This window comes from Scyliorhinus canicula, chromosome 8 (genome assembly GCF_902713615.1).
Source record: "Scyliorhinus canicula chromosome 8, sScyCan1.1, whole genome shotgun sequence".
Lineage (NCBI taxonomy): Eukaryota > Metazoa > Chordata > Chondrichthyes > Carcharhiniformes > Scyliorhinidae > Scyliorhinus > Scyliorhinus canicula.
Window position 1 is genome coordinate 158,858,539 of NC_052153.1, and position 21,726 is coordinate 158,880,264.

Here is a 21,726-nt window from a genome sequence, read left to right on the forward strand (position 1 = left end):
GTACATACTGAAGCCATTGTGCTTCAGTGTTAACAGAATGAATAGTTAAGATGGTAGATGGGGTGACAATCAAGTCGGCTGTGTATCCTGGATAGTGTCAAGACTTGAGTATAGTTGGAGCTGTATTCATCCAGGCAAGTATTCCATCATGTTCCTGACGTGTCATATGCTTTGGGGAGAGTCAGGAAACGAGTTGTTCACTGTAGAATTCCCAGCTTCTGGGCTGCTCTTGTAGCCATAGTATTTATATGGCTGCTCCAGTTAAGTTCCTGACCAATGACAAACCCCCGGATCTTGATGATGAGGGATTCAGCACAGGTAATGCTGTTCAACATCAAGGGGAGATGGCGTGATTCGGTCTAGCTGGAGATGGAAATTGCCTGGTAGTTGCGTGGCACAATTGTTACTCATCATTATTAACTCAAGCTTCTTGAATGCTGTCCAGTGTAAAGTGATATTCCCCATTTTGTTTTATAAGGTTGGGGCTGAGAAAATGGCACAGGAACCTGTTTCAAAGTTCTGACTTGCCCATTCTCTGATTTGGGCTCATCATCCTCATCGATATAATTCTCATCTTCCGTGCCACAATTCCAAGCCCTGCACACAGGGTTACTTCAATTGGGATAGGCGAGATTAAATCTTTTGGAACGTCGAAGCAGTGGAATTTACATATTGGATTGGGATTGGATTGGATTTGTTTATTGTCACGTGTACCGAGGTACAGTGAAAAGTATTTTTCTGCAAGCAGCTCAACAGATCATTCAGTACATGGAAGAAAAGGGAATTAAATAATTCAAGAAAATACATGAGAATACATAATAGGGCAACACAAGATATACAATGTAACTACATAAGCATTGGCATCAGTTGAAGCATACAGGATGTAGTGTTAATGAGGTCAGTCAATAAGAGGGTCATTTAGGAGTCTGGTGACAGTGGGGAAGAAGCTGTTTTTGAGTCTGTTCGTGTGTGTTCTCAGACTTCTGAATCTCCTGCCCGATGGAAGAAGTTGGAAAAGTGAGTAAGCCGGGTGGGAGGGATCCTTGATTATGCTGCCCGCTTTCCCCTGGCAGCGGGAGGTGTAGATGGAATCAATGGATGGGAGGCAGGTTTGTGTGATGGACTGGGCGGTATTCACAACTCTCTGAAGTTCCTTGTGGTCCTGGGCTGAGCAGTTGCCATACCAGGCTGTGATGCAGCCCGATAGGATGCTTTCTATAGTGCATCTGTAAAAGTTGGTAAGGGTTAATGTGGACATGCTGAATTTCCTTAGCTTCCTGAAAATTCAGCATGTCCACATTAATCCTTACCAACTTTTACTGTCCCAATGGTGTGCTTTGAAATCAGGGCAGTGCTGGCACAAAATGCCGAGGAAACTGAAGTGCTGACTTATGCTCGTCGTCTGGCATTTCCGATCATCAGGTGGACTTTGATCTCAACTGCCAGAGATTCCAGCAGAAACAGGCATGGACTTATAAAATAAGTCAGAACAGCGACCACGACATCACACAACCCTGCCATGGCAATCTCTGCAAGACGTGCCAGATCATCGACATGGACACCACCATTACACATGAGGACACCACCCACCAGGTACGCGGTACATACTGGTGCGACTCGGCCAACGTTGTCTACCTCATACACTGCAGGAAAGGATGTCCCGAAGCGTGGTACATTGGCAAGACCATGCAGATGCTGCGACAACAAATGAACGGACATTGCGCGACAATCATCTTTGAATTTGTCTATATATATGTTTCTGGAACATACCTCTTCATTCACCTGAGGAAGGAGCAGTGCTCCAAAAGCTAGTGTTTGAAACAAACATGTTGGACTTTAACCTGGTGTTGTAAGACTTCTTACTGTGCTCATCCCAGTCCAACGCCGGCATCTCCACATATAGGATAAAGGCAGATTAGGGTGCGACGATGCAGTTACAATATCATTTTAATTTTAACCTGGTGTTGTAAGACTTCTTACTAATATCATTTTAGTCTCTGATTACATTGACACCACACTCCAATGGGGTGAGAGGTTTGGAGGTAAATATTTGGAGTGTAACTTAAATAAATCCTAAGTTCCAGTTGGGAAAAACAGGTATTGGACACATTTTTACTGCAGTCACTCAAATTTTTGAAACATTTAAAGGCTTCCAATATTTGATCTTGCTGCTCCAAGTGCTGTAAAAACGCCCTTGCCAAAGAAAGGGTACTGCTGCAGTATTTCCCATCCCAGATGAGCAGGTTGTGTCTAATGAGGCTATTTTGAGTTGGCAAATGGTTTGATCTCCATGCTCACTGCCAGGTGAGAGGAGCCCATCGCCTGCCCATTTAATACTTGGAACAAAGATCGACATTATTGACCAGACTGAGCTCCTGGTGGAATGCCACACGCAGGTGATTAAACCCTGAAATATATGGGATTGGAGGAACATCATGAAAACGTGGCTGACGATAGGAATCAACATAAAGGGACATTTTGTCCTCTCAACTCAACTTCGGGTCAGCTGCCCCAGACTTCAAGAAAGGGTTGGATGTATTGCTTACTGTAGTGATTCAGTTACTTCAGAAGTTGTAACATTGTTTATTCCTGAAGGTCACTTGAGAGAACAGAACTAACCCTGGGAGAAAAGCATATCATTCAAAAAGGCTGATGTGGGTCATGGAACAGGGTAGGTGTATGTGGCAGGATCATTTGTTTGGATGGAGAGCAAACATTAAAATGGACTGTTTGGCCTGAATGGTCCATTTTCATGTTGTAAATTCCAACAAAGTATGAATTACTAGCCCCGCCCCTAACAACACTGTGGGTGCACCCTCACCGTAGGGACTGCAACGGTTCAAGTAGGAAGCTCACCACTCAATTAGAGATGGGCAATAAATGTTTGCCTTGCCAGCAACGCTCGCATCCCACAAATGTCTAAAAAATTACAAAGTAAAGTCTACTGGATAGGCTGCATTTATGCATTGCTCATCGTGGGAAGGTGTTCTACTTTGAGACGGAATAGTTCAGACGATGAGAAGCAAATTAATAATAAATGCTGAGAATTCAAGTTTCTGACCATCAGTCCTTAAATATGGGGCCTATTAGTGAAAGTTTAGAAATAAATAGAAAGACTAAGTAGGTTCCTTAAAAGAAAAAGGTGCTACGTGAAATTTTTCAGTCATAATTCAGTTATCAGGCAAAGAGAATAAAATTGCTAAAACTTCAGTACTAATTACCCAATTTCACTCAAACAACCCATAAAAATAACCAGAGTGGAAAATGAAAATGTCAGAGTTGGGGGTTGAAGGGGGGGGGGGGGGGGGGGAGAGATGGCAGCATTGGGGAGATGCTGTTAGGCTATAGAGAACTAGTAAAAGCAGACAGGGAGCATTGCAGTATGAAAATAAGCTACGTACAAGATTTGAGATTTAATGAAGAGGTGTGGATGCCGAGGTGGCGGTGCCAAGGCTTCATGTATAAATTATAATCTGCAGATGTGCATATATGTAATTTTTTGAACAGGACTGCAGTTAAAGTAAATGGAAGCATTTAAAAAAAAGTCTGCCTCCATCAACATAAAATTAAAGGAGTGAGAAAACAGACAGTGTATGCGTATGTGTGCAACATGCAGCACCATTTCCTCTGGGCATTTATTACCTGTTAAAAACCAATCTTTTGGTGAGTGGCAGTTCAGGGTTTTCGAGAGCAGGCTGCAATATTTCTTCGGGTCTGCTGAGTCATAATTAAAGCTGAACCAAGCGGAATTGGAGAGGGAAGGTCAGCAAGGTGGCGTATGAGAGATGAGGCTGGGCTGATGGGCACCAAATGAACAAATTATGATGGGCCCCACTCAATGTGATGAGGTCAAATGCTTGTTTCTACCCACTGACAGTTCAATTTCCCTGAAATGTCTCTTGATTCACTATGACCTAATTATGAATGAAAAGTTATCAACTGCCCACACCAAGAGGGGCTTAAATACTATTTTCCTAGAGCTCCTAATGTCAAAATGTTATTAGAAACTGCATGTTGGCCAGGAGGTTTTCAAACACAATAAGTGGGTTAATCTAAAACACTAGTGATCGCCATGTAATAATTTTCTAAAATGGTGAGCTATACACCCAGAACCATTTCTAAGCTTACATTTTATGAACAAATAGAAAGCAGCATATTCAATTGCAGAACATTTTAATTCTCCAAAATATAAACGTTTCACAAAAACCTCTCTCAAAATCTCTTCCCCCCCCTTTCCTTCATTTAGATGCAAAACAGCAGTTTTTACTGTAGAGCTTACTGAAGGTTAAATATCTAAACTTTCTTTGCTTAATGTAAAAGATTCCCCGATGTGCCAAACAGTTTAAGTGTAATTTCATTCCAGATATGGACCGACCCTTGAGACTAATTTTTCTTATTTAATAATAAAATTGAGTTAATCTTAAAAGGCCCTTATTGCATTTATCACCTGCCATCAACATGACGGATCACAATTAAAAAATAAAACCATCCTAATCCAAAAACTAAACTACACCCAACATAAAAATTAAGCATTGTTTTAAAATAAAACCCATACTTGCTTTTCTCCCCATTTTGTGTGGCCTCATTATTTAACTGTAGGTCCTTAGCAAATAACACATTCAATTATTTTCTGCATAAGAAAGAGCACATTATAATTAATCACCCACAAAGTTAAATTAATCATCCAGAACCATGTGACAAAAGTATCGGGGAGATCTACAACCTACTGGTTCAGTATCCTTTTTGAACCAACTCACTTTACATATCTAAGCATTTCTTTCCTCCCTTTAATGCAAAAATCTAAATGTTACTAATAAATTATAAGTTGAAACAAGAAAACTAGCATGCCTTAAGTGGAAACAAACAAATATTTGAATTTAAAGATTTAGAAAAAGTTTTACTCTAGTTTTTGCAAATACAATATAGGTGCACATTCTCAAGGCGGCACTTTCGAAGAAAACACTGATGGCTCAAGAGGGTGTTCTTGTGCAGTCATGCACATCCTTCAGGTCCAAGGTGACAACCAATGGTAGTGTGTCTTCTCATTGGAAATAGCCTTTCCATTTCCTTTTTAAAAAATTTTTTTCCAATTAAGGGGCAATTTAGCATGGCCACCTACGCTGCACATCTTTGGGTGTTGTGTGTGTGTGTGTGTGTGTGTGTGTGGGGGGGGGGGGGGGGGGGGGAAAGGGACCCACGCAAATATGGGGAGAAGGTGCAAACATCACACGGACAGTGACCTGGACCCGGGATCGAACCCGGGTCCTCAGCGCCATGAGGCAGCAGTGCTAACCACTGCGCCACCATGCTGCCCTGAATTAGCCTGTCCACCCCTCCCCAGGACCACGGTGTGGTCTGAGACACTAGAATACTTATAAATAACCAGAAATTAGGTCCACGCTGCTCAACATCTTCCCAATTATAGACATAAACTACACAGCTGTGACTGGCACATGCCTCATAGGTGTAAAATCTATGTTTATGCTAGGAAGAGGGTGATTATGGTATTTGCTTCCAACAGCGTTGAGAGTTTTGCGAGTTTGTGCATCTCAGGAAGCTCTCACTTCTGTGCATTGGATGTGATAGGACAATACCAGGCATGGCAATAATGACATCTGGATCACCTCCCTAAATGCTCTGATCTGAGAAGAGACAGAAAATATATTTAAATCTGTCCACTCCTCTGACAGCAAAACTGGCAAGTCATGCTGCAGTTGTATAGAACATTGGTCACGCTTAGAATATCGCACACAATTCTGGTTGCCACACTACCAGAGGGATGTGGAGGCTTTGGAGAAGGTGCAGAGGAGGTTTACCAGGATCTTGACTGGTCTGGAGGGTGTTAGCTATGCAGAGTGACTGAATAGACTCGGACTGTTTTCATTAGAACAACGGAGGTTGAGGGATGACATAATAGAGGTCTACAAGGTCATGAGAGGCATTGTTAAGAGTGGATGGGCAGGCACTCTTTCCCAGGGTGAAGGGGTTAGTCATTAGGGAGCAGAGGTTTAAGGTCCGTGGGGTAAAGTTTAGAGGAGATGTGTGAGGCAGGTTTTTTTACACAGAGGGTGGTGAGTGCCTGAAACGCATTGCCAGGGGACGTTGTGGAAGCAGATACATTAATGACATTCAAAAGGCATCTCAACATGGATAGGATGGGTATAGAGGGATACGCCACTAGGAAATGCTGAGGGTTTTGCCCAAAGGTGGTATCATGACTGGGACAGGCTTGAAGGACCGAAGGGCCTGTTCCTGTGCTGTATTGTTCTTTGTCCAAAGGGGAGAATCTATGAAGTTGATCTGGGATGTGATGTACTCAATGTCCAAATTTCAGTGGCATTTGTGAGGGTTTGTATCCAGACATTTTGCCATTCTTTCTCAGTGATTGGTACCTAGATCTTTTTCCAAGAATTCTTTATGACTTTGTGTGTTCAGTCAACAAGGTACAGGCCAAATAGATTTATGGATATCTTTGGAGCTCTACAAGGTTCTCAGTAAAGTATCACTTTCTCGTGGAGAAACTGCTTTGTTTTGGAGATATCTGAACTAACTAGAACAATATAACCTGTGCGAGGAGTATCTGCTGACAGGAACTCAGCTATAATTCTGCAAAATCATTGAAGTTGAGGCCAGGATCACAACAGTTTACTGGTGGAACAGGTAAACCAGCTCTGTTGGTGTTTGATCCAAATGCCCTGCATTCATTGGTTCACTGATTTTCTTTTCTTTAAGTAGATCATAAAATAGAATCAGAGAATCCCTACACAGTTCAGAAGGAGGCCATTCAGGCAATTGAGCCTGCATCAACCCTATGAAAGAGCACCCTACCTAGGCTTGCTCCCCCGCCCTATCCCCATAACCCACCTAACCGCTGGACACTAAAGGGCAATTTAGCATGGCCAATCCACCTAGCCTGGGCATCTTTGGATTGTGGGAGGAAACTGGAGCACTTGGTGCAAACCCTCGCAGACATGGGGAGAACGTACAAACTCCGCATGCAATTACCCAAGGTTGAAATCGAACCCGAGTCCCTGGCGCTGTGAGGCAGCAGTGCATAGGGTGCCACTGTGTCGCATTAGCATTCACAAAATGTGGGCCTCACGGTCAAGATTGGCATCTACTGCTTATCCCCACTTCGCATTAAACAAAATGGCTTGCTGAGCCATTTTAGGGGACAGTTAAGAATCAACCACATTTCAGACTCGAAATGTTAGCTCCATTCTCTCGCCACAGATGCTATCATAAGACCATAAGATATAGGAGCAGAATTAGGCCATTCAGACCATCGAGTCTGCTCCGCCATTTGATCATGGCCGATATGTTTCTCATTCCCATTCTCCTGTCTTCTCCCTGTAACCCCTGATCTCTTTATTAATTGGGGAAAGGTAGGCGTGGATGGTGGCACGGTGGCACTTAGCATTGCTGTCTCACAGAACTGTAGCAATATGATTCTAATCAAGAACCTATGTATCTCTGCCTTCGAGACACTGTGACTTGGCCTCCACAGCCTTCAGACCTGCTGAGACTATCCATCATTTTCTGTATTTGGTTCAGATTCCAGCTCCGCAGTAAAATGCTTTTATCTTATGACAATACTAAGAGACTATGTTGCAAATAACATTAAGACAACGAGCTGGGTTGTTTGTTCTGTATGCAGATAAGATATTCAAACAGGTAGAATAGGACTTAATTCTCTCACGTTTGAAAGAATGGCATTTGGGAAACGTAGATTCAGAAACTAGATTGGACGCCGAAGTTTATACTCCACTTCTGTGGCATATTCCAATGGCTACATTCCCTCCCAAAACAAGCATGCCCACTTTTGTCTCCCTCCTGCTCCTGTCCCAGAATAGAAACCTCTTAGGCCTTCAAAGCTTGCATTATGAAGTAGATTGGTCATATTTACATAGGAAGATGATTTATACAGCAGGGTTTTGTATTATCCAGAACCAGAGTTACATATACAGTATCAAAGAACCCCCTTGGGTACTGAAAAGAGAATTTAAATTGAAGTGTTAAATCATGCTCTGAATCGATAGATCTCATTTTTTGTGGCATTATTCAGCAGCTCTCAACATTTTCATTGCAACCGTGTGGTAAAAGGCCTGGCAGATACAAAGCTTGTTTCAATTCCAACAGTTGTAATTGAAGGTTAATTCACTGTCTCAGGATTAACAAGAAAAGAACTATTGATAGACAAGCAGTTGCCTTTTATACAGTAGGATTAAAACAATAAAATTACAATAGATATTAAAGTTATCAGCCCCCTGAAAGGTTCTGTAACTGATTAAATGCATTTCACATGTAGCAAATGAAAAGGAAACACAAACCTTCCAAGATAGAAGAATGTGATTCACGCCAAATTGTATTGATGTTAAGCTGCCTTACATATTGCACCACTGTTTATTGATCTACTAATGAGCAGTTATTTAATGGTGCAATCTGGCCTACTTTTTCATACCCTGCTTTAAAAAAGAAACATGAGGAGCTACCAATAAAGAATTATGTGGAAACCAACAGAAATGGACAATATTTCCTAACTGCACCTGCCAAGTCTGTGCTGATTTTATCTGAAACAATGCTCAGGTTCTTTTATATGAATAGCAGTAGAGGAGGCAGGCTATAAAACGAAAATGTACTCCACCCTATTGACTAGAATTTCAAGTGACCGTATTTATCTTTTATTAAAAAGTGTTCCAAACCAATGTATATAAATTCTCGCCATAGCTCAGTAATTTATGGGCAGCAAGGTAGCATAGTGCTTAGAACTGTCGCTTCACAATGCCAGGGTCCCAGGTTCGATTCCTGGTTTGGGTCACTGTCTGTGCGGAGTCTGCATATTCTCCCCATGTCTGTGTGGGTTTCCTCCGGTTACTCCGGTTTCCTCCCACAAGTCCCGAAAGATGTGCTGTGAGGTCATTTGGACATTCTGAATTCTCCCACAGTGTACCCGAACAGGTGCTGGGGTGTGGTGACTAGGGGCTTTCACAGTAACTTCATTGCAGTGTTAATATAAGCCTACTTGTGACAACAATAAAGATTATTCTAATTACCAAGCTGGCGCTGCACAAGGATCAATGGAAAGCAACTAACAGCTGTATGTTTTTTAAAGTTACAACTGAGCATTAAGATTGTTCCCAAAAAAGTGTGAAGAGCATGAAAATATCAAATTGGATATTAGTAGTTTTGTTGACAACTTAACTCTTTAGGTCAATCACAAGGCCGAAGAACCTAATTCAAGGCAAAAGATGCGAGCTGGAATTTGTTGGCTGTTCACACAGGCGGGAATTTCCGGTCCAGTCGACAGATCACCCCTGCTACCGGTTTCCTGGCAGCGAGGGATGCATCCAACGGGTCAGACAACGGGACCAGACGATCCTGCCATCGGCCAATTGCGGGCCACCTCCGCAAAATATGTGGCAAGTTGCGCAGAAAATTCCACCCAATATAAATTCAAATCAAAAATTAGCGGTAGCCATACAGTAAAAGTATGCATAATAACCAAGTATGTTGATAGGAAAATTATTTTAAATGACTGAGCCAGTAAGACTGGATAGGTCAAAGCAGATTCAAGCAAGAGCCCAGGAACATATGGCCCACAAATACTTTTTAATTATGCTACCTGGAAATGAAAAGTTAAAACTAAATTTGAAATAACCCGTGTTTGGCAGAGTCACTGTATTCTTAGGTAAATTCTTTAAATAATTTAGTAAGAATATATAAGCTGCTCATAGCTTTTAGGCCTAGTTTCCTTCCAGTCTCTGGTGTTCTTGGTGTTGTTAAATTCAGGATGATTGGTGTAGTGTTCACAAAGACCACAAATAGCTTTTAAATTGAACAAAGCTATACATTTATTAGCACTACTTAACTGGATTTGACACTTATTCCTATATAATATAGTTGATAATAAACATATAATCTTCACTCATCTACTAATTTCTACACTATTACATTAACTATGATCTGCTCTCACTCATACTATCTTTCCTTCAATCTGTACTCTAGCTTTCTCCTTAACCTCTCACCCATAAGGCTTAGCATCAGTGCCTTATACAGTTGTACATCTAGCTCCCCCTAGTGGTTGATTTAGACATTGCATTAATCCTTGCAGTTCTTTACATTTATGATAATGTCAGTCTAAATTAATTAAGGAGACAATAACCAATCAATCTTCCAAGGTCGTTGTATTGGAAAAATACCATATCTTGCTAGTACTGATTACAAGACACATGATTGTAGAAGAGATAACATTTTCTCCAAGACCGTTTATTTCCATCTCGGTATCATTCAACTAACCCTCTGTTCCTTCCAACTAGTTTTTTCTTTGCTGTGTCTGATGATCGATGTAATCTCTTTAAGATTGCTGTACATTTGCTCATATTACAGGAAATGTTGACTGCTTCAGCTCATCTGCTGCTGAAACTCTCATTTGTGCCTTTATTATCATTAGACTTGACCATTCTTAATCTATCACCCAACATAAGCTCTAGCTCATACAAAACTAAGTTGCCAGTATTAAATTTGAGTACTGCCTTCCTCCAATATATGTGTCCTCCAATTAAATTGGAGTACTGCTTTCCTCCAATGTGCGCTCTGGCTTCTTGCTCATCTTCAATTTTAATCTCACTGTATTAAGTTCTGGAATTCGGAGTCATTAAACTAAAATGTTTTAACAAATTACAGCCAATGTTCATAATGAAAAGACATGCACACTCAACTCATCGTCCAGTGCCCAAATACATTGTGTGACATGGTACTTAAACAAGAAAGAGGCAAGATTGATTTCTGGTCACTATCCGTGAGTGGCTTTGACTGGGAGAATAATCTTGCAGAATCTGGAGCCTCATCAGAGATCGGATTGAGATATACAAAATGTTGAAAGGCTTTAATAGCTGGGTGAATTGTTTTCATTTAAAGCTGTAGTGACTGGAGAGTATAGAGTTAAAATCAGCAAAAGGAAAAATTTAGCATAACTTATTTTGATGTAAAGTGCTGTTAGCAGCAAGAATGGCAGACTTGGATTCCTTAATGGGATTTTAAGAGGGATGTAGATAAATATTTTGAACATAAAAGGTTTTGGGCAACAGGCAGGAGAATGGAATAAAGTGGATGTTTAGCAGCCAGCCAGCACTGATGTGATGAGTTAAAGGGGCACCTTTTGTACTGAGAAATTCTGATTCATTTACCCTCGCTAAACTAGAAGGTGCAGCTGTGGGAGCATTTCAATTGACGCCAGTGTCTTGGGACAGGTAACAAAAATAATAAAAAGGGACTGGTGTTTCCAATGATTACCTTTCCAAGAAAATTAACTTCCCAGGGGAGAAGATGGGATTGGTCGCAATATCCTTGACAATTAAATATTCTCTCAAATCTGCACACTGTAGAGGCAACCAACAAACTAAAATAATTGCCATTTTTTGGAGAAAAATATGAGAATTTCAATCTATTTTACCCAAGGTCTGCTGTATTGTTGGGTTATATATAACCTGCAGCCATGAATACATGTGATTAATCCATCTCAGCCATGTGCCGACACCACACAGAGCCAACACCAGCTCTAATTCTGGGACAATGATATCTATGATGACTTAAGATATCTACTATGCTCATGGTACTTACTGACTTACACTTCTGTACACCTTGCTATAACTGTAACATTATATTCTGCAGTCTCTCCTTCCCTATGTACGGGATGCATTGTTTGTACAGCATACAAGAAACAATACTTTTCATTGTATACTAATACATGTGACAATAATAAATCAAACCAAATCAAATTAAATGCTCAGCACTAATTGGTACCCAAGTACCGCCAAATAGTTGACTTGGGCATAATGAGTATTTAAATTTGCAATTCTCAAAACCTGCAGTCCTGTATATTCATGATAGCAAACCGCGAAACACCTCAAAGCCGATTTTGATAGGAGCATTCTTGTAATTCTGATTAAACTTGTGGGGGAAACCCATACAATAGTGCCATTCCAAATAATTTCATTTAATACAACTCCGGAATCAAAACTAACCTGAGTCACTGAGCAATTTATCTAGTTAAAATAATATTTATTATTCCCAGAGTCTGAAGGGGCTTGTCAGAGTAAAAGCCGAGATGTTGCATTTGTTGGCTGGGAAATCTAGAACACAGGGTACAGTTTAAGGATGAGGCGGAAACATTTAGGACTGAGGAGGAGGAGAAATTTCTTCACTTAGAAGATTGTAAATCTTGGGAATTCTCCATTCCTAAAGGCTGTGGGTGCTCCATCGTTGAATACATTGAAGGTTGGGACAGATTATTGCTCTCTCCGGAAATTTAGAAGTATGGAGAGTGGGCAGGAAAGCGGAGGTGAAGCTGAAGATCACCATCTTTGTACTGAATGGCAGAGCAGGCTCAACAGGCCACATGTACAGCTTCCTATTTCAACGTTCTTAATTTCACCCTAGATACGGTAAAATCACCATTTTCAATCACTTAATTTGAACAAGATACTTTCCAAACCATTGTTACCAAATTCAACATTCAAGGGCTAATTTATCCTGATAACTCAGCCATGTTATGCTGTGAATAGATGAAATTTATGGAAAGGAAGTTTACAGATTCGATAAGTCTATGGTCTCACACCAGTAGCTCCAGAGGTATACAATTTTAATCAATGTCATAGGGTACTCAGGAAAAAAATCTGCCAGGCTTCCTGACATAATAATAATAATACTTGCTTATTGTCATAAGTAGGCTTCAATTAAGTTACTGTGAAAAGCCCCTAGTCGCCACATTCCGGCGCCTGTTTGGAGAGGCCAGCACGGGAATTGAATACGCGCTGCTGGCCTTGTTCTGCATTACAAGCCAGCTGTTTAGCCCTATGATTTGATCATTCTCTAGTAATCTCTGCCGAAAATATGCACGTGTTGATGCTGGGTGGGCACAGAACCACATGCAGCTACAAAACACATGACAAAATAGGTTGTTCATGCTCAATGCCAAAGCTTATGGCTTTAAGAAAGGTAATTTAGGCAAGGTACTCGAGGGTGACTGGTTACCAGGTAGCTTTGGCCAGAAAGGGTTCAAGGTTTTCAGGAAAAGAGATGAGAGAAAATTGATATTAAATCCCAGCAAAATTGGTTTCTTCAATAAAAAGTTACCATTGTCCACGGTTTATGTCTATTTCTTCCATCAAAACAAAACCATGCAATTTTGAGAAAGTCTCAACAGTAGGTTGGTAATTCAATCATATAACTATGTTTGATGAGGTACAGCGTGTTAACTACAATATTCTTGTAGCAATGAGAATTGGATGAGATACAAGGCAATATTACAAAATATTTAGGTACAGCTTATCAAAGCATAAGAAAAGCACCTCAACACAAAGTAACATGTTGCTGAAATGATCACATATTGCAGTATATGTTCTTGCTACTCTTCATAGCAGCCATATAACCTTTCCAATGCTTCCTTTTGAGGTGGTTTCAGTGCCTTCTCCTCGGTACATTTTACTTGTTGTCATCAATTTATAAAGAACAAACTTGCATTTATATAGCGCTGCTCACGACATCAGGGTAAAGTTTCCCCCCAAAGTTTACCGCCAAGGAATTTTCATTGGAGATGCACAATGAGTGCAGTCCAAGGTCACATTACTTTTTAAAAACAATTCCACAGATTTTTCTTTCATTAATCTTTATAGGGCATGGAGATCGAAATTAATGGAAGATTGTTATAGTCCTTAATTGCTCTTATGGGAAAAAGGAGTTTGTAAAGAAAGTACTTTGAGGTGTATACAGTTGGAGCTGTTGTTTAAGAATGCTTCAAGCGCAGTCACTTTTGAGCTGAATGCACTTCGTGGAAACATTTAATTTCCATTCAAAATTGTACAGAGGCATGTGAACCTATGGGTTTTTCTTCCGTTTTGAAGACTGTGCCAGTCTAGCGATGTTAGCGATGTAACCAACTGGAAGACACTAGAATCTAGCAAGTAATTGTAATGAAACAAGCTGCCCAGTATTGAACTTTCTCAAGGATGGCAATGTTTTCAGCAGTACATCGGTGCTAAGCAGTGACACCACACTCTAGGTTGGTCGAACCAATGTCTGGTGTAGCATTTCCTTTACTATGGTTGAGCAGTGATGGAAGTTCCATTTCACGAGCCGGATTGTTTGGATCTTTTTGAGGCTGTGTATTGACTTTGTACATTCCACTTTAACTTATTTTGGATGTGGATTCCTAAGTGGCAGCACCCTTTTGTAATTTCAAGGAGGAATCCTGTATTGTGGAGTTGGGGACTACATGTTGTTACATTATTTTACGTTAAATTTCATTTTCCATGTACTGGCCCATTTGACGATATTATTTAGAATTTCCTAAATAATGGTTCTATAGACTAGGCAGGCATTTGCAGACCCTGATCCAGTTGATATTCCATTCTGTATGCCTTTTATCAGGAGAAAAAAAACAGGGCCCAGGATGGTACCATGGGGCATGCTGCTCAAGACTGGTCTTCAGTTTGATACTTCCCCATTCACTGTTAACTCTTCATTGCCATTTGGGAAGAAAAGTTCTTATTCATTGCTTAGTATTTCCCCAGACTCCATAATGCTATAGTTTTCCCAGTAGCTTCAAGTGTGGTACATGGTCAAAAGCCTTGGAAAAATCTGAAATAGCTGGAACTGTGGTGTTGCAATTATCAAGGTTATAGATCAGATTGAGAATGGTAAGGAGGTGCTGTGATTCTGTTGAAAGCACGCTGTCTGTCAATAAGGTTATTCAGCCCTTCAAAATATCTCATTAGCTGGCTATTCAAGATAGTTCAAGTAATTTGCAGCGAACACTAGCAAGCTAAATAGGTTAGTATTTTTCTGGATTGGTAGGGTCTCCTTCTTGCAAATTGTAGAGACATTAGCTCATTGGTTGATCTTATGGATTGTTGAAAAATATATCATAACATTGGTACAAATTCACTTGTTGAGGTTTTAAGTGCGTGATTTGGGATGTCATCAGGACAAGCTTTAGATGGATGTTACAGGGGCGTTTCTTTTTGTAATTGCTTGTAATTAGATCAGGCATGTTGCCCTCTTACCACAGATTCATATTCAGTTTAACTGATTTCTTCCTAGAAGATGCGCAGAAACTGCGAACTTAGAACTTCAACTTTTTCCTTGTCATCTAATATTAACTTATCCCCCACATGCAGAATTGATATTTCAATATTATCCTTGCTTTTTGATTTAATAAACCTTAATGTCCTGGGGTTTCCGGTCTTGGCCGGTTCAATTTCGCAATCACGCTTGGACACTGAATCTTCCTGTTCATCAGAATTTGGTGCTGTTCAAACCTAATCCTGGCTTCCTCTTTCTTCCAGGATCATCTTTCCACCAATAGTTTCCCCTTCTTGTAGACTTTCTTTATGAGATAGCCTGTAAGCATGAAGTACTCCTCTTTCCAGAGTAGATTTTGTGACGGTCATGTAAATTTACAAGAAGATTTACACATTTGGTAAACACCTTCCAGTTCACTAAATTGGTCTCAGGAAAGTTGCTGAAGAACTGCTTTGTCATCTGCGTAGTTAGGTTCTTCAAGGCATCAATATTGACCCGAAAGTGGTTGATAACCAAAGAAGTATCTTTTGAAATGCAGTCGCTGATGTAAAGTAGGAAAACATCGACCAATTTGTGCATTGCAAGGTTATATAAAGGATAATGTGATGAAAAAGGATAACGTGATAATTACTATATAATCTGATTCAGTGATTTTGGTTCAAGAATTGGTCATGACACCAGGAAATCCACCCAAGGAGGTAAAATAGGGACTTGGCTTTAGATCTCAAGACTGCACTTCAACAGCAAGCATTCCTTCAGCACCACACTGGCGCATCAGCGTAAATTGTGTAATTCTTGGTTCGGAACTCAAACTTCTGACAGAGGCGAGGCATGCTACCAACTGAGCTATGACTGAATATGTGCAAAACCAAATGACAGAAGATTTGGGATTACCAAACTTACCAAAATTAACAAACTGCTGCCTTAATAAATATAATAAATAAAGCCAACATTTAAATACCTATTTAAAGTCCCATTTATCACCAACGTGGATCACCACATTTTCACAATCATAAATTTCAAAAAACTCTTTGTACTTTGCCACTAGTTCTAAGTATTCTAAAATATCAGACTGTTATTTCTGAGAATACATCCTCGGATTGATTAATACCAAAATCTTGACCATGAGCTTAAATTTAAGCTATATTGTCCACAGACCAACGACAATTTGAAATCATTGTCAAGCCAGCATACAGTTCTTGATGTACAGTTCCTTCTGATTATTTAAGCAGAATTACCAAAGTCACAGATTTCCCTTTTTATTATTGTGGTTACAAATCATTCCCATTAGTTATTAGGTTTATAAGACTTCAGCAGAGTTTCTACACAAGAAGGAAAAAGCCTCTAAAAAAGTTAATGTATTCTATGCATCTGGTACAAGGAAGTAAGGATTGCGCTTTGGCTTTCAACATTTCTCAGTTTTGTAAAACTATGTTTTGGGAACTTTAATTTTGCAACTCTGTGAATTTTAGGTCACAAGATGTGCAATCCCTACAGTGCATAAGGAGGCCATTCGGCCCATTGAGTCTGCACCGACCCTCTGAAAGAGAACCCTACCTACACCCACTCCCCCGCCCTATCGCTGCAACCCCACCTAACCTGCACATCTTTGGACTCAAAGGGGCAATTTTAGCACGATCAATCCACCCATACTGCAGATCTCGGAGGGATTGATTGTTATTATTCAATGGCTCAATTGTTATCATGGATGATTGAACAAAAACTTAGGAAATAGCCACTAGCAGCCCATAAACTTACATCAATGACAGCGGTACTGGAAAGTGATAATCCTTCCAAATCAGTTGCTAATCTTGAAGCCATTACTGGTTTAGGGAGGGCTACTGGTGTTGACACATCAGAAACTACAAGAAGCAAGAGTACATCTCAATTAGAAATACAGAGAAATATATTTTTGAACTCCCAACCAAAAAAAGGACAGTTATAGCAATATTTGCACAAATTCACCACGGATTTTCATTTTTGATTTATTTTGTTAATATAATAGAATTCCATTAACGGTCAAAATTCAGAAATGGGAAATTACAATTGTATTAAAGTGGAATTAAACAGCTACTGAACTATGAAGTTCTAAAATGCAACAGATATTTTTGACAACTGCAACTCTCTCTCTCCCCCCCCCCACCCCCCCGCCCCCCCAACACCCCATGCATATAATTCTGCTGATAAAGTGGTCAGAGAACTTATTTCCACAAAATCTCATCATAATTTCAACTGTTTAATTAAGTGCCCAGTTTCAACACATTATTTTTCATGTTTTAGTATCAATACTTACAATCAAGCAAATCCAGGAGCGAAACTTCCTGCTTGACAGCAGCCTTGGCTACTGATACTGCGCTTTTCCCTTCTTTCTGTGAAACAAATAGATTCCCTCATCAGCCCCAATTATTATTGAGATCACTTGAGAAAAGAAAAGAAAAGAAAATTTGAAGTTTGCATTTAAATACAGTGGCTAAATGGTAACTACATAGGAGTACAATACACAAAAGATCAAAATCTTAAAACAACCCTGCAGTCATCCACATTGAATGCTAAAATTGCAGACAGAACATTGGTTAACAGTTCTTATATCCCTTTCTCACCTGTGTATCCATAACATTACTAAATCCATGCGATTATAAATACAGCTCAACAAAGGCTTAACAGATTACAAAGTATAAATTTTTCTGTAAATCTTAAAAATTACAGGGCCGTGGTTCATACTGTCAGATTGCATAGCCCTGGGCTCTGCATTTTTCAATCAAGAATCTAACATTTTATACAAAATGTTCCAGTAATTTCATCTAAAAATTTCAACATCTTTTCTTTGTTGCTACTGTATATGTTATAGGAATTGTTGGTAGACTTGGTTAGGAATGCACACTTCAATCTCTCTAGGGTTTGGACATGAATCCTACCCAAACTGATGAGATGACAGTCACTTTTTACTGACGCCAGGAAGGATCCCAAGGAAAATGAGTTTGGACAGTCTCAATACAGTTTTAAGGAGAGCAAGGGTCCGCAGCAAATAGAAAACAGTCCATTATTTAGCAGTCTCAGGATAGCTGATGTGAGAAATTGAAATGTCACAGGAGAGCATTAGAAAATTCTTCTGAAGTTTAGGTTAAAGCATACCACTGGGATGAGCAACGAAAGTTGAATGCAAAATAAAACTTCAAGGTACACCTAACCTGGACAACTTGATATGGAGCACACAAAAAGTAGATGTATGCTCTTCGTGCCCCATCCTGAGCATTAAAATGCACCCTTTTGTTTTTTTAAATAGCTTACATTTAAAGGTTAAATGGAAATGTACATAAAAGGGGAAACAAAAGATACTGCAGTTTTAAACATCAAATATAGAAATTTGAATTTAAATTAAAATTAAAATTGATATCCAGAACATCTTAGATGAATGCACTGCAAGAAACGTGACTCTTCTTTGCCACAATTTTTGACATGTTCCTCATCTCACTAGCGAAATGCAGGGTTCAGTCCACCCTTTGTCCTCCCCTCTCCTGAAGGTATCGGCAATGTCTGACCGAGTTAGGGAGAAAAATCATGGGCCTTGGCACTTTTCCAGTTTCCAAGCACCTCCCCCCCCCCCCCTCCCCCAAGCTCCCCCCCCCCCTCCCCAAGCTCCCCCCCCCCCTCCCCAAGCCCCCCCCCCCCCCCCCCCCCCCCACCCCATACTTTAGCCACCCTCGATCCTGCACAAGATATAGGAGCAGAATTAGGCAATACGGCCCATCGAAGCTGCTCTGCCATTTGATCAGGGCGGATATGTTTCTCATCCCCATTCTCCTGCCTTCTCCCCGTAACTTCTGATCCCCTTATCAGTCAAGAATCTATTTATCACTCTTAAAGACACTGTGACTTGGCCTCCACAGCCTTCTGTGGCTATGAGGTCCACAGATTCACCACCCTCTGGCTGAAGAAATTCCTCATCTCAATTTTTAAGGATTGTCCCTTCAGTCTGAGTCTGTGCTCTCGGGTTCTAGTCTCCCACTAGTGGAAACATCTTCTTCACGTCCACTCTATCGAGGTCTCTCAGTATTCTGTAAGTTTCAATGAGATCCCCCCCCATATCCTTGTAAACTCCATCGCGTATAGACCCAGAGAGCTCAACCACTCCTCATATGACAAGTCCTTCATTACCAAGATCAGTCTTGTGTTCTCCTCTGGACCTCCCCCTATGGTCAGCATATTCTTCCACGGATAGAAGGCCCAAATCTGCTTATAATGTTTCAAATGGGGTCTGACCAGAGCCTTATACAGCCTCAACAGTGCAGCCTTGCCCTTGTATTCTAGCCCTCTCAAAAAGAATGCTAACATTGCATATGCCTTCCTAACTGCCAACTGAATCTGCATGCTAACCTTAAGAGAATCCTGATCTAGGATTCCTTTTTTCTTGTGGCACAATGGTTAGCACTGCTGCCTCACGGCAACGAGGTCCCAAGTTCGATCCCGGCTCTGGGTCACTTTTCCTGTGGAATTTGCACATTTTCCCTGTGTTTGCTTGGGTTTCACCCCACAACCCAAAGATTGAGTACTATAAATTTATTTTAAAAAAATGAGTACCCAATTCTTTTCTTCCAATTAAGGGGCAATTTAGCGTGGGCAATTCACCTATCCTGCACATCTTTGAGTTGTGGGGCGAAACCCACGCAGACACGGGGAGAACATGCAATGACCCGGGGTCGGGATCGAACAAAGGTCTTCGGTGCCGTGAGGCAGCAGCACTAACCACTGTACCGCTGAACTAGGATTCGTAAGTCCCTTTGTGCTTCAGACATCTGAAGCCTTTCCCCATTTAGAAAATAGTTTATGCCTCCATTCTTCCGACCAAAGTCGGATACCAGTTTAGCTCAGTTGGTTCATGGTGCAGAGCGAGGCTAACAGTATGGGTTAAATTCCCACACCGGTTGAAGTTATTAATGAAGGCCTGCCATCTCAACCTTGCCCCTCGCCTGAGGTGTGATGATCTTCAGGTTAAATCACTACCAGTCAGCTCTCCCCCTCAATGGGGAAAGCAGCCTTTGATCATCTGAGACGATGGCGACTTTACTTACGTATCTACCAAAGTGCATAACCTCTCACTTTTCCACATTGTATTCCATCTGCCACTTTTTTGTCCACTCTCCTAGACTGTCCAAGTCCTTCCGCAGCCTCCCTGCTTCCTCAACACGACCTGTCCCTCTACAGGTCTTAGTATCATCTGCAAACAGCAACAATGCCCTCAGTTTCTTCTTCCAGATCGTTAATGTATATCGCGAATAGTTGTGGTCGCAACACTGACCCCTACAAAACACCACTTGTCACCAGCTAGATTCCTGAAAAGGACCCCTTTATCCCCACTCGAAAGGGACAATGCTGGAAAATCTCAGCAAGTCTGGCAGCATCTGTAGGGAGAGAAAAGAGCTAACGTTTCGAGTCCGATGACTCTTTGTCAAAGCCTTCATCCCCACTCTCTGTCTTCTGCCAGTCAGCCAATCCTTTACTTATGCTAATACGTTTCTCCTAACACCATGGGCTCTTAGCTTATTTAGCAGCTTCCTAGACAGCATTTTATCAAAGGCCTTCTGGAAATCTAAATAGATCACATCCACTGGTTCTCCTTTGTCTAACTCCCTTGTTACCTCCTCAAAGAATTCCAACAGATTTGTCAAGCAAGAATTCCCCTTGACGAAGCCATGCATACTCACCTATTTCACCATACACCATGCATACTCACCTATTTCACCATGCACTTCCAAGTACTCTGCAATCTCATCCTTAATAATGGACTCTAAAATCTTATAAACGACCAAAGTCAGGCTAACCAGCCTATAATGTCCCGTCTTCTAGCCTCCCTCCCTTCTTAATCAGAGTTATTACATTAACCATTTTCCAGTCCCGAGATCCTCCCTTCCTCGAGTGATTCCTGAAAGATCACTACTGTTATGGACAAGGGTTTAGAGAACCCCAAAGGGTATCATGGAGTTCACCTGACCCACAACTTTTAATAGATGGTGGTATGGGGCGCACATGGCCACTCTACAGGTGTGGTACAGCAGAAATGGAAAGGTTTTTTAAAAGCAAAACAAAGTTTATTCTATGAACTCAAGTTAACCTTTTAAAACATACAGTGAGCATCTTAGAAAACGTCAATTCAAATACAACCCCCATACACCTGCTTGGTCTGGCTTCAGCTCCAACACTGAAAACAAAACTAAAACACACCCTGCAGCCTGCTCAAAAACGAAAGTAAAAAGCTGGCAGACAGCCCAGCTCCACCCACTCTCTGACATCATTGCAGTAGTAAACACCCATTTCTTAAAGATACTCTCACTACAGATATTTATATACATATCCATTTATAAACACCCATTTCTTAAAGATACTCCCAGATGACACTACCAATGCCTCCATAATGCCTCAGCTATCTCCTTCAGAGCCTTGGGGTGTAGTCCATCCATTCAGGGCGACTTATCCACCTTTCAGCTTCCCCAGAACCTTCTCCTTAGTGATGACCACTTCACTCACCTTTGCCCCTGACTTACTTGAAGTTCTGGTCTGCCACTGGTGTCTTCCATCGTGAAGACTAATACAAAGTGCCTATTAAGTTCCTCTGCCATTTCATTGTTCCCTAATATTACTTCTCCAGCC

At 40.9% G+C, this 21,726-nt stretch overlaps 1 protein-coding gene across 3 annotated transcripts in view; it reads right to left on the bottom strand.

Moving 5' to 3' along the window:
* The window catches only part of ap3b1a (adaptor related protein complex 3 subunit beta 1a), a 358,394-nt gene that overhangs the window by 104,245 nt on the left and 232,423 nt on the right, over window positions 1–21,726 (bottom strand). For all 3 annotated transcript variants that reach the window (XR_005461652.1, XM_038805547.1, XM_038805548.1), the window contains exons 21-22: window positions 17,375–17,450; window positions 16,840–16,943 (exon numbers count right to left, since the gene is read on the bottom strand). Coding sequence is in view for 2 of the 3 variants with exons in the window: in XM_038805547.1 (XP_038661475.1) it covers window positions 16,840–16,943; window positions 17,375–17,450 (180 nt within the window). In the remaining variant the exon portion in view is untranslated. The remainder of the gene's footprint in view (window positions 1–16,839; window positions 16,944–17,374; window positions 17,451–21,726) is intronic.